The sequence below is a fragment of the Phasianus colchicus genome, chromosome 7, assembly GCF_987193195.1.
Source record: "Phasianus colchicus chromosome 7, bPhaCol1.hap1.1, whole genome shotgun sequence".
NCBI lineage: Eukaryota > Metazoa > Chordata > Aves > Galliformes > Phasianidae > Phasianus > Phasianus colchicus.
In genome coordinates, this window is record NC_143442.1 from 1,513,083 (window position 1) to 1,525,351 (window position 12,269).

Below are 12,269 nucleotides of genomic sequence, written 5' to 3' on the forward strand. Positions count from 1 at the left end.
CTGGGACCTGTGTTGATGCAGTGCAGTAATTGCTGCCTGTTGACATTTCCTTACGGCGCTGCCTGGAGTCACTGGCCCTACTGGCTTGGTTTCAGGTCACTTCAGGCTATAAATCTGAATTGTACAAAGCCAAAGGAACGGGTCCAGAGGAGGGCCACTAAGATGGTCAGAGGGCTGGAGCACCTCTCTATGAGGAGAGGTTGAGGGAACTGGGCTTGCTTAGCTGGGAGAAGAGAAGGCTCTGGGGAAGACCTCATTGTGGCCTTCCAGTACTTGAAGGGGGAATATAAACAGGAGGGGAACGGCTGTTTGTGAGGGTGGATGGTGATAGGACAAGGGGGGATGGTTTTAAACTGAGACAGGGGAGGTTTAGGTTGGGTATGAGGAGGAAGTTTTTCAGCCAGAGGTGGTGAGGCACTGGAACAGGTTGCCCAAGGAGGCTGTGGATGCCCCATCCCTGCAGGCATCCAAGGCCAGGCTGGATGTGGCTCTGGGCAGCCTGGGCTGCTGGTTGGCGACCTGCACACAGCAGGGGGTTGGAACTGGATGAGCATTGTGCTCCTTTGCAACCCAGGCCATTCTGTGATTCTTTTTCTGGTCAGTATCTTAACTTGGGAGGTCAGCCGCATTTAAAGAACAATGCTTAAAGCATCCTTGCTAGTACCAATCTAATGACTCAAGCTAATTCAAAAAATAACGTTAATTTAGCCCTCAGCATCCCTGACCCACATCCGTGTTTGATAAAGAAACCAGGCTGCCTCATTTCACCCAAGGAATTAAAAGAACCCCGTATGGCGTGAGAGGAAGAGCGGCGTTCAGCCCGCTGTGCTCGGGCCGTAGCGCGCTGTGCTGCTGTGCTCGTTCTGAGCCCGCGGTGCCGCTCCGCGTGCTGCTGGCTGTGCGGGTCCCGGCAGCTGCGTGGGGAGGTGACCGTGAGCTCTGGACGGACACAAACTCGTTACCGCACGTGCTGGAGAAGTTTGGGCGCTGCTCTCGGCTTCTTGCTCGCTGCCTTTCCCTGCTGTCGGAAGCGATTTTCCGGGCCAGCTGTTCCGTGTCCCAAAGCTCCCCCTGCAGCGGTGGGTTCTCATCCGTCTCCGTGCGAGGTGCGGCACAGCACGGCGGTGGGAAACGGGAAATCCAGCTCCCGCTCCCCAGCTTTCCGGTTTCACAGCAGAGCGGCTCGCTTCACCTCTCGCTTTATCTTTGTCTCCTGAAAGCGACGGCACCGCGCACGAAGGGAGCTGCCGCCGCTCGCAGCGACGGGTCCCGCAGCGACGGGTCCCGCAGCGACGGGTCCCGCAGCGACGGGTCCCGCAGCTCCTGGCGCCGAGTTCGCTGCCGGCTGCCCGGCCGGGACGCGGTGCGGAGCCGCGCCGATCTCTCACCCCCCCCCCCGGCACCGCCTCAGGGCCGCCCCGCGCCTCCCAGGTGCCGCCGCCCCCCGCCCCGCTCCTCCCTCTCCCCTCCCTCCGCCCTCTCCCTTCCCTCCCGCACTCTCTCCCCGGCAGCGCTGAGGTTCGGGGCCGCCGCCGATCCTCGCCGTTATGGCCGCGGTGGGTGCAGCTGCGGGGGGCGGCGGGGCGGCGGGCGGGGCGGGCGACACGCGACCTTCACGTCTCCGCTTTCCCCGGCGCAGGTGACGAGGGGCACGGCCACGCGACGCAGCCGGCTGAAGCGCTCGGACGGCAGCACCACCTCCACCAGCTTCATCCTGCGGCAGGTGAGGGGCGACGGAGGCGGCGTTTCCAACCGGGGGAGCGGAGCTGACCGAGTCTGGCCGGGCCGCGTCCGTGCGTTGCCGTCGTCTCGGGGGGGAAGAGGGGGGACGGCGTGTGCGAGCGGCGGTGCCCCGGGGGCGGCAGCCGTGGGGCTGAAGGCCTCGGAAGCGGCTCTGCCCGCGGGCGCTCAGCCCTCCGTGCTGCGCGGCGTCGGAGCGTCGCTCGCTCGCTTTAAAAGTCCAAGAGGTGAAACGTTTCTTGCTGCGCTGCGCTGCGAGCCGCCCGGCCCCGCTTTACGGGAGCGGAGGAAGCGCTGCACGTGGAGCCGCTGAGCCTCCGAGCGAGGAGGGACTCGAGGTCGGCTTTCACGGCGTCCAACGCCTCTCCTGCGGCCGGAGCGCGCCGAAAGGTCGCCGGCACTTCGAGCTTAGGACGCGGCGCTGTCAGAACTGCGCGGTGACCGCGAGCGGCTCGCGCTGTGCTCCTGCAGGGATGGAAGCGCTGTTATGTGAGGGTTGTTCCCATGCCAGGGAGCTGCCGTGGCTTCCAGGGCTCCGAGCTCAGCGCTCCAGGTCCCTTCAGGTGCGCGCACCGTGCTCAGCCCGTGCACGTGGCAGCGCCAGGCTCACGCAGCAGTGTGAAAATACGCCTTTAGGTCAGAAGGAGGGCAGCTGCGCTCCTGAACTTCAGCCCTTCCAGAAAAATGACGGCTCGCTCGTTTTAGTCGCTTTCTAAGGTGACTTTTCAGCCCGCAGAGGTTCGGGCAGCGCTGCCCCTCGGTGTCCCTGCAGCCCTGCGAAGCGGGCAGGCGCAGTAGTGCTGTGTGTGAGATCTGTAGGAAGATCTCGTTGGGATCGTGTGAGCTGCACACCGAAAATAACTGCCGGGCTCCCTCCCACCTCTGTGCCGAGGGAGCGGAGCGGAGGAGCTGCCTCCAAGGAGCGCTCAGGTAAGGTCACAGCAGCTCTCCCTGTGTGTTTAATACCAGGCTCCTCTCCGTGCAGCGGTTCCGCTCCTCCCCGCGGCCGTGTGCGGCTGCTCCTGTAGTGCAGGAGCCCTTTGCGTCCCGTGTTGTTGCTGTGGGGTTTCAGCTGTGTGCAGAGCAGTCCCAGCTGAGCTGTGCGTGCTGGCGGTGTGCGGCTCCTCTGCTAACAGCCCGGCTTTGAGGGCATGGGGGGAAAAGTGTCCTAACAGCAGGATTGCCTTCAAGTAATGCTCTGGCTGTGTGCACGTACTTATTGTCCTTAAAGAAAAGAACAATTCTGTAGTGTTAATATCTCTTGAAGACGTTAAGACTGTTTTGGATCTTGTGTGTGATGAGCTGTGACTTAGTTTTCACACTGCAGTGGAAGTTTTATCATCACTTTCCTTTTGCATAAAGGGACGGATGCACGAGTCCCCCAGGCTTGAACTCTTTACACAACTTTTCTTTACGTTGCATTTAATTACTGGTTTAAGTTCATCAACGAGTTTAATTTACAAGAGGATAATTGCTTGGACAAGCTTGTGGGTTGGCACTGCTGTCAGCACCACGTGGCAGCATCACGGATGTCACTTTGAGCTGTGTGTGTCAGCAGTGGCAGAGCTGCGAGCCTCCAGCACTGGGCTTCATCAGCCCGACACAGAAGCAAGATTTCATGTGATGTGTACAGGATGCCACTTGTGAATGAGGACAGAAAAAACCTTTTTGGACTTGGAAGACAGCAGAGTAAGTGTGGATATCTGACAGTGCCTGCATGCTGGGCAGTGTCTGATGTGGGGCCAGCTCCAGTGCCATGCTGTGTGAGGATCCATAGGAGGAAATGTGGAAACCACATCGTGCCACCAATAACCATCAGTTCAAGTGCAGATCCGTCAGCAGTCCTGGAGCAGTGGCCCAGAGCTGGGGCTGTTCTGAGGGCCCTGAACAAGGCTGGCTGTGCAGCACCGCTCCTCTGCCAGCCGTGCTGGTGCTGCTCGGTTGTGTTTCAGAAGCCCTTAAGGGACAGAAGTCAATTATCAGTGTGGTGAAGTAAGGGAATAAGTAGGCCAGCTGAAAACATACGCTTATAATTTTGCAGATGCTGGAATAATAATTCATTGGGTTTTTTTTTTGTTTTTTTTTTTTTTCCTTCAGAAGACTTTGTTTCCACCTCTTATTTCGACTTGTAATGAGGTTTGTTTGCTTGCTGGTTTGACTCCTGGTAACTAAATTTCCATTACCTGCCATTTTCAAATGGAATTTATTTTGTTGAGTGAAGTTACAAGGTAAGCAACGACAGCAGTAGCACAAAGGTAATGTTACAGCTCTGCTTCTTGCCCAGTGCAAGTGCCCAGTGGCTGTGCTGTGGTCCTGGCTGCGGAGCAGGGCAGAGGCAGGTGTGTGTGCCAGGATGTCTTAATGCAATGTGGGGAGGAAAAAACTCGTGGTAAATGGCTGTATCTGTGTTACTGGACTAGGAGTCCCCAGGGATAGTCAGTGTCTGAAGCAGAGACTCTGATAGTCGGAGATGAGGGCTCTGCAGAGAATGTGAGGCCCCATCCCTTCCCCCTCTGCTGCCCTACATGCAGCCCTGCCCGGGGGGCTGCTCTGCCCTGGGGCACGAAATGCTCACCTGTGTCTTCTCCTCCAAGGTCTCTGCTCCGTCTGCCCTCCTTTGTAGAGATGTTGGATTGAGTCTCGTGATGAAGGATGGGTGGGTGGGTTTCCTCTTTGATGGAGAGGTGTCAATTTTGAATAGCTCAGCTCTCCACAACGCAGCTAAAATTGAAGTCTGGCTGCAAACCCGGTGGTTTTGCTCTTGTTCTGTTACTGCCTGGTCGTGTGCCCAATTACCTCTAATTGCAAACGTCTCGGTGATTTAGGTGCTCGAAGTGAAACACGGGGTTGTGTGCACCTGAATAGCAGCAGGGCCTGGTGCTAAAGTCTTCCTGAATGTCTTGAAGCACTCAGAAATCCCTCTGAGCTTTAGCCAAAGTCTTCACGTACACTGTCCGTGTCCACTTCCATGTCCATGTCCACACTTAACTTCACCTAAAATGGCATTAAGAAGTGCAGTTTGTTCCTGGAAGGCCTGATTTTTGCTGATTTTTGTTTTAGAGACAGTTGGAGTTAAAGTCTGTTTTCTTTTCAGGCTGAGTTACACCCGCTGTTGCATCTCTGGCTGTGGTTGTGCTCACTGCTTTTTCATCTGCAATACTTAGAGGAGAAGAAAACTGCTCCATCTGTTATTTGAGCACTTCTCAAGCCATGGCAATGTTTTAAACAAAGAATGACATTCTAAACCCCTCCACCCCCCCCCCCTTCCAAAAAAAAGAAAAGAAAATCAAAAGAGCTTCTTGACTTTGTTTTCGGGTCAGTTTTTCCAGCCCCTCAATGTGGGATTGTGCTGTTCCTCCTGCAGGACCGAGGGGTGCACCCTGGTTGGTTGTTGGCACCTGCGTTCAGTTATCTTCTGGTTTTGTCAAGACAAAATCGTTTGCATATCAGATTTGGAAAGGTGGATTGATGATGATACGCACTGGAACAGGTTGCCCAAGGAGGCTGTGGATGCCCCATCCCTGCAGGCATTCAAGGCCAGGCTGGATGTGGCTCTGGGCAGCCTGGGCTGCTGGCTGGCAACCTGCACACAGCAGGGGGTTGGAACTGGGTGAGCACTGTGGGCTTTTGCAACCCAGGCCATTCTGTGATTCTATGATTGTGAGTTGTTGCTCCACTGAAAACAGACTTTCTGATAGCAGCAGTGGGTGGCACGGAGCAGTGTTGTCCAAGCCAGGCAGATGTGCAACGAGCCAGGCATTCCTCAAAATCAAGTGCTGATGAGGGTGATAAAATGTGTATCTGCAAAGGAGCAGGTTAGAAATTCAGTAATTTACAGGATGAGCTCAATTCTACGATGAGTCATTAATTTCTAAAATATAACTTACTGCAGAATATGATTATTCCTTAGACAGAGGGCTGGATCATTATTTTTTCTACACAGCATTTAGCAACCATTAAGGCATTTGACAGGTGAATAAAAGATTCAGCCCTTTCCCCAAAGAACGTCAGCCTTGATGGCAGCACAGCGTTGCTGTAACTCACCTTTGTTCTTAAACCAGCGCAGTTAAATGGTGCAGCAGTTACATCTTTTGGGTTAAACCACCCTTACAACCAATTGGCTTTGGCTTAGCCTAAACCTGTAGGCTTGCAGAGAGGCAAAACCATCACAAGTAAATTTCTACAGAGCATCTTATCTATAGCATACCAATATCCATCTGACTTTGAGGTTGGTTTGGGGTCTTCTCTTGGGTACCATTGGGTAGGTGTAGGAAAGTGCTGTGAACTTTGGAGATGCTGCACCATTGGGTAGGTGTAGGAAAGTGCTGTCAACTTTGGAGATGCTGGTAGGTGTCCTTCACTGATATTCCCACGGCCTGTGCATTGTTTCCAATGGAAGGGATAACTTGGAATCGCAGAATCACTGCAGTTGGGAGAGATCTTGATGGCCATGAAGTCCAACCATTGATCTGTCATCACTGCACCCACCAAACCGTGTCCCTCAGTGCCGTATCTACACGCTTCTAGTGAAGATAGCCTGCTGTTGGAGGGCATTTGACCTTCAGGAGCCCGTGGGCATCCCTGGCATGAACAATCACAGAATCACTAAGGTTGGAAAAGACCTATAAGATCATCCAGTCCAACCATCCACCTATCACCAATGGTTCTCGCTAAACCATATCCCTCAACACAACATCCAAACGTTCCTTGAACACCTCCAGGGAAGGGGACTCCACCACCTCCCCGGGCAGCCCATTGCAGTGCAATGTGGGATGGCACGTCTATGGTGACCTTGGTGAGACAAACAGGGCTGCTGTTACGAGAAATGCTGACACGGTGGAGGCTGTCAGACCAAATCAGGCTGTGTTCGTGCTGCTGGAGGGCTGGGTTTCTGGGTTGTATCTGGGCAGCTCCCAACCCCAACACTGGTGTGCTGTTGCTGGTGGCTTCCAGATGACAGCTGTGCCCTGCCTCGCATCGTGCTGCCGGCACGGCTTACCTCACACTCCTGGATGTGTTGATGTGCTGATGGTTGGACTGGATGATCTTGTAGGTCCTTTCCAACCTTGGTGATTCTGCGCAGCTGAAAGTTGTCCTGGAGTTGCCCTGGGTGCTCTGAGAGGCTGATGGAGGCGTCCTCCCTTCCTGTAGGCACCCAGTGTGCCTCGTGCTGGCCTTTATGACGGCTGCTGGGATCCCAGCATCCCAAAGTCTTGCCTTGGGTGGGCTGTTCCCTGCGTGAGGAGCTGGGTGGGGATGAGCATCATAATGCTCAGAGGGGAACGTGGATGGATTTTCTTGCTGGGGTGGGAAGAGAAGAATAGGAGACGTGGCTCCTCTCCTTGGCTGTGCCTGCCAGGCTCGCTGCTGCTTCTGGAACGTGAGCGTAGCGGCGTGGCTCCGTGTCACCGGGAAGCTTAATTGAATGCTTCTTAATGCGCTAATTGAGTCTCAAATTAAGCTCCCCCTTAGCGTTCCGCTGGAAAAGGGAAAAGGTTTTTTGTCGTCGTTGTTTGCAAGCAAACGCGGATCCTGATTGCGTGGTGTTGAAATAAGTAATAAATAAGAGTCCCCGAATTATCCTCTCTGTTTGTTGGTGTTCGGAGCCCCGGATCAGGCTCTGAAATTCTCCCTTACAAACGTGCTGTGCTGTTCTTCAGCAGATGTGCTGACCGGCTGATGGTCTCCGTGGTAACAAGGTTTCGTTTTTAAAATAGCCTCGAGTCGCGCAAGAGAAGTCAGATATTAATAGCAGAGGCAGCGTAGGTATGAACAAAAAAATAGGATTTGGCTATTTCTCATCCAAAATTTCCTGTATTTTGGAGCTAGCCGTCTCTCTGCGCGGTGTGGGTGTTTGTTGCAGTGCATTCTCCTAGCGTGACCCGTGAGATTAATTCTGTTTGCTGTGCAGCGTGGTTGCAGTGCAGTGCTTTCCTTGTTACGCTGGTGACGCTGGGGATGGCAGTGCTGTCACACCGAGCACGGGGTGCTCGCGGGTCAGCTCTCATAGCCTTGGCTGTGAGATGTGTTGCTGTGGCACAGGGCTGGCTGTACTGCTGGCACATAGAACCACAGAACGGTCTGGGTTGCAAAGGAGCACAATGCTCATCCAGTTCCAACCCCCTGCTGTGTGCAGGTCGCCAACCAGCAGCCCAGGCTGCCCAGAGCCACATCCAGCCTGGCCTTGAATGCCTGCAGGGATGGGGCATCCACAGCCTCCTTGGGCAACCTGTTCCAGTGCCTCACCACCCTCTGGCTGAAAAACTTCCTCCTCATATCCAACCTAAACCTCCCCTGTCTCACTTTAAAACCATTCCCCCTTGTCCTATCACTACCCTCACAAACAGCCGTTCCCCCTCCTGTTTATCCGCTCCCTTCAAATATTGCCCATAGCGCTGCTGGCAGCACTGTGCCACCCGACCTCACTGCTGTGTGCTGACAGCGTGTGCAGGACTCCAGCCGTGTGATTACAGCCTAGCAATGAGAACTGGAGCCATTTTCACAGGTTTTTGGGAACTGAAGGCATGCGAGGCTCTGACTGCGTGTGCTGTCATGCAGTTTCTATGGACACGGATGGCTTGTGTGCAGTGCAATCTTGATGTGATTGTCTGTGCTGAATGTAGAGGAAGCAAAGATGATTACATGGGACTCCAAACCTGTATTTGTTAGAATGTGTTCTACTGCTCTGCAAAGCATATGGTAGAGACAGAAATAGCTTTTCCCTAAAATTATTAGGCCTCGGGTGACCTGCAGAGTTGGATAAATAGCTCCTTGATTCTTTTCTGTTGGCTTCGGGGCTACGTGGGAAAGCCTGATGTGTATAATCTTCAGGTTTCTGCTTTTTTTCCCCCCTGCTTTTTAGAAACGTGGAAGTAGATCTCTGGCACAACTCCTTACACACAGGTTTGGGTAGGAACTTCAGCCACCTCAGACGGAGTCGCAGAGTCACTCAGGTTGGAAAAAGACCTTAAAGATCACCGAGTCCCACCACAGCCTAACCATACTGCCCTAACTAACAGCTCTCTGCTAAACCTTGTCCCTGAGCACCACCTCAGGTGCTCACACGATCTCCAACTGGTTTTATCACATCTGCCTGTTACCCAGTCGGCCTTCTGATGGCTTTTGGTTCATTAATGCAAGATAACTTGAGGTCCTCAAATGAGGTTTCAGGGCTCCTGCTGCAACCAGCTTTGCTTGTTTTGCATGTAGAAGTGCTTTAGTTCTTGGGTGTTGTAAGCACTCCACACATCTCTGTGGATCCTTAAGCTTACATCCTCATGGCTGTACTTCTGTACTTCTGTGCTTCGTGTGCTCCCTTGGCTTTGTTCCCTTCACTTTCCATCAGCGAAGGGCTCTCAGCCACTCTTTGTGTGGGAATGCATTGGTCTTGTGAGCTCTTCTTACCTTGTGGGTTCAGTCGTATCTTGTCCTATATCAGGTCCTTGTGACAATACACATTATACGTACGTGTTCTACTCCAGTTTTTGTGAAGGACTTTTGGAGCCTATGTACCTGGAATGTCATGGCTGGAAGTTTTGGAGCTCCCGAAGAGCAGCTGCCTGGATGGCCTGGCAAGGGATGGCCTGGCAAGCAATGGAGGGGCCACCACCAGCTCCTGTCTTGTCCCCATGGGCAGCTGAGGGCACAGCACTGAGCCACCAAAGGGCTGGTGTCCTCTTAATTAGGAAAGATGTTCTGGGGGCTGAAAGGGCACACAGTCCAAGCCCAGTCCTTACAGATCCTCATGCCAGGAGGGGCGTTCGTTCCTTGGGTGATCTGTTCCCAGCAATTGAGGCTGAGATTCCCATTAGGAGAAGTTCCATAAGGGGATGTTGTGTTATTTCCCCCCCCCCCCCTTTTATTCATCTTAAAATGATAAAAATGACCTCAGCACAAGACATTTCTTAGGGCGTAATGACCAGTTGGGGTTAATGGCCCAAGATGCATTAAGCTTCCAGCCGGTCATTAATCTTCAGAGTACCTCTTGGCTTAAATATTACATTCCCTTTTTGGTTCTGATCTTTTGGGTGAGGAAAGACTTGGCAGCGAGGTGCTGGAGGCAATGAGGCCCATCCCTACAGTTTCCTGGCAGGGCCGGGGAGGGCATCGAGGGCTTCCAAATGTAACCTGATTTTGTGAGAGGTAAAGGCAGTGTTGGAGATGTGAGGAGTGAGATGGGGTCAGGATGGCTGAGGGGAGGCGTGAGGGCAGCAGCTGGGTGATGGGAAGGGTGCTCATCAAATTAGCAGTGCAACATGGAGAGTTAGAGCAAAGTTTAAGAATTAAAAAGTAAACAGGAGTAGAGGAAAAAGGAGAGAGGCAGTAGGAGGGGGGAAAGGAAAGAGGGAATAGGAAGAAGGGGAAGGAAGAGGGCAGAATGTGTCTGTAGCTGTTTGCAGAACAAGGAGTATAAGAACTAGCAATGTTAGTGGGCTTGCCAGAATGGGTAAATTTTGCACAAATTTTGTCTTCTACAACTTTATTCATCTTCGCTGATAGAAAAATCTGCCTCCCCTCTTTCCCTTCAAGGAGCTGTTGGCAGTTGGATGTGCCTTGGCCGTGTTTGCTTGTACTGCAGCAGTTCCTCAGGTTTTGTCTCCTTTCCACTTTGTTTTCCTTGTGGGGTTAGGGACAGAATTAGTAGAAATCCTGGCAAAAAGGAGACAGCAGCAAAGCCAGAGCAACATGCTTTCCTGCAACCAATTGATGGCCTTCCTAGGGGCCCTCTACAGAGATCTTAAACAGTCTCTTTCTGTTTCTTCAAGGTATTTTTCCAGATCTGGGATCTAGCTTGTGAGACTCCTGCAAAGCAATGGGATTTTCCCCAACATCTTGACTTTAGCTCACACAATCCTGTTTTCTCAGTGGTAACAACGAGGTTACTCAGTACCAGACCTCCAGAAAGCAAAGCAAAGTTTGCTTAGCCTGAAAGCCTTGCTGAAAATGATCCTTTGCTGCATGCCAACCTTGTCAGACACTCATCCAGGTTCCTGCAACGTATGCATAGGATGACCAAAATGCCACACGCTTTCCTTTTAGACTATGCACTGTGTTGGTCATGGCTCCAAAGCTGTTGCTTTGACCACCTTCCTCTGAGAAGAAAGTGGATTTCTGCTCACTGCATTTTGCTGTAGGATTTTTGCACCTGCGGTTCAAGGTAAAACCGGCCTGAGTAATTTTCTTAGGGAGCAACAACCCCAGATGCGTGCTGCTCAACAGCACTGAGGTTTGCATGAATCATTCCATACAGGCACTTGAATGAAGGTCAGCACAAAGCCAAGGATACGATTCCTCTTCAGCAGATGGAGATGTGCACAATGTAAATGAAAGTGGAGCGAGGGATGGCTGCAGCTGTGTGCCTGGCAGGGAGCGTGGGGTGCACTGCTCTGTGAGCACTGAAGGACAGAGGCTTTTCTTCACAGATTGCTGAGTTTGCCCCTTTTTTTCAGTGAGAACACGAGTTGCAAGTCTTAATGCTGAGCCCCTTCACACCAATCTCAAGCTGATACAGAAGTGGACACTCATGGGAAACGGGTGCTTTATTCTTCACCTTACCTGGCAGTCAGGAGGTAGATGGCATTTGCTGTCAAACGTAATTTTCAGAGCCCCACAGTGCATTTAAAAATAAAAATTAAAAAATGAAGTGAGCATTGCTGAGCAGAGCACACCCATCTGTTTGGCTGAACATCCAGGCCTTCCTTCTGAGAGTCTTTATAATGAACTTGCTTCCCGTGATTGATGCTGAAATACCCATTATGTAGGCAGGAGAGCAGCATGCACACGCTGTGTGCCCCCTCCATCCTTCTACCTGCTCCTGTCCCGGTTAGCTCCTATGCCTTGTCCTCCTTTGTCTGGCACAGAGGTGCAAAAGTGTTACTGGTGTCCCTGGTGGATGTATATCTCTGTGCAAGCTTCACGTTCCTTTTTAGTGTCTATCCACAGCTTCTTGCTGAACAAGTGCATCATTGCCTGCAGTTCCAGTTCTTCCCTTCTCCCAAAGCTGCTGGAACGGGCACCTGTTCACCACACTGTGTTTGTTCTGCACGTCAGATTTGTGTGGCTTTTATCCTTGTCAGGAGCCAAGGGGCCTTAGTTTTTCATTTTAAGGATTTTTCTGCTTTACAGCATGAACAAGGAACTGAGCTGCTTACATCCCTCCATGACAAATCACCTGGTGCTTTAAACTTCAGTGTAATGGATGCCCCATCCCTGCAGGCATTCAAGGCCAGGCTGGATGTGGCTCTGGGCAGCCTGGGCTGCAGGTTGGCAACCTGCACACAGCAGGGGGTTGGGACTGGATGAGCATCGTGGTCCATTGCAATCATTCTATGATAATCTCGTGCTTTGGGCCCTCCCTGAGCTTAGTGCTGCTGGTTTAGAAGCACTTCTGTATTCTGTCATCAACTGTGGTTATCAAAAGTGAAATGACAGTGGGAGGTCACCACGTAATGGTCCTCCTACTGAAAAATATTTCCCTTTCCAGTTGTCTTGGGCCAGGAACTTGTGTGGAACCCGCAGCTGTTTCACCA

At 52.5% G+C, this 12,269-nt stretch overlaps 1 protein-coding gene across 5 annotated transcripts in view; it reads left to right on the forward strand.

Annotated features, from left to right (window-relative positions):
• Positions 1-1,442: 1,442 nt before the first annotated feature.
• The window catches only part of CACNB4 (calcium voltage-gated channel auxiliary subunit beta 4), an 81,934-nt gene continuing 71,107 nt past the window's right edge, over positions 1,443-12,269 (forward strand). For all 5 annotated transcript variants that reach the window (XR_016468087.1, XR_016468086.1, XR_016468088.1 and 2 more), the window contains exons 1-2: positions 1,443-1,556; positions 1,640-1,723. Coding sequence is in view for 2 of the 5 variants with exons in the window: in XM_090143462.1 (XP_089999588.1) it covers positions 1,548-1,556; positions 1,640-1,723 (93 nt within the window). In the remaining 3 variants the exon portion in view is untranslated. The remainder of the gene's footprint in view (positions 1,557-1,639; positions 1,724-12,269) is intronic.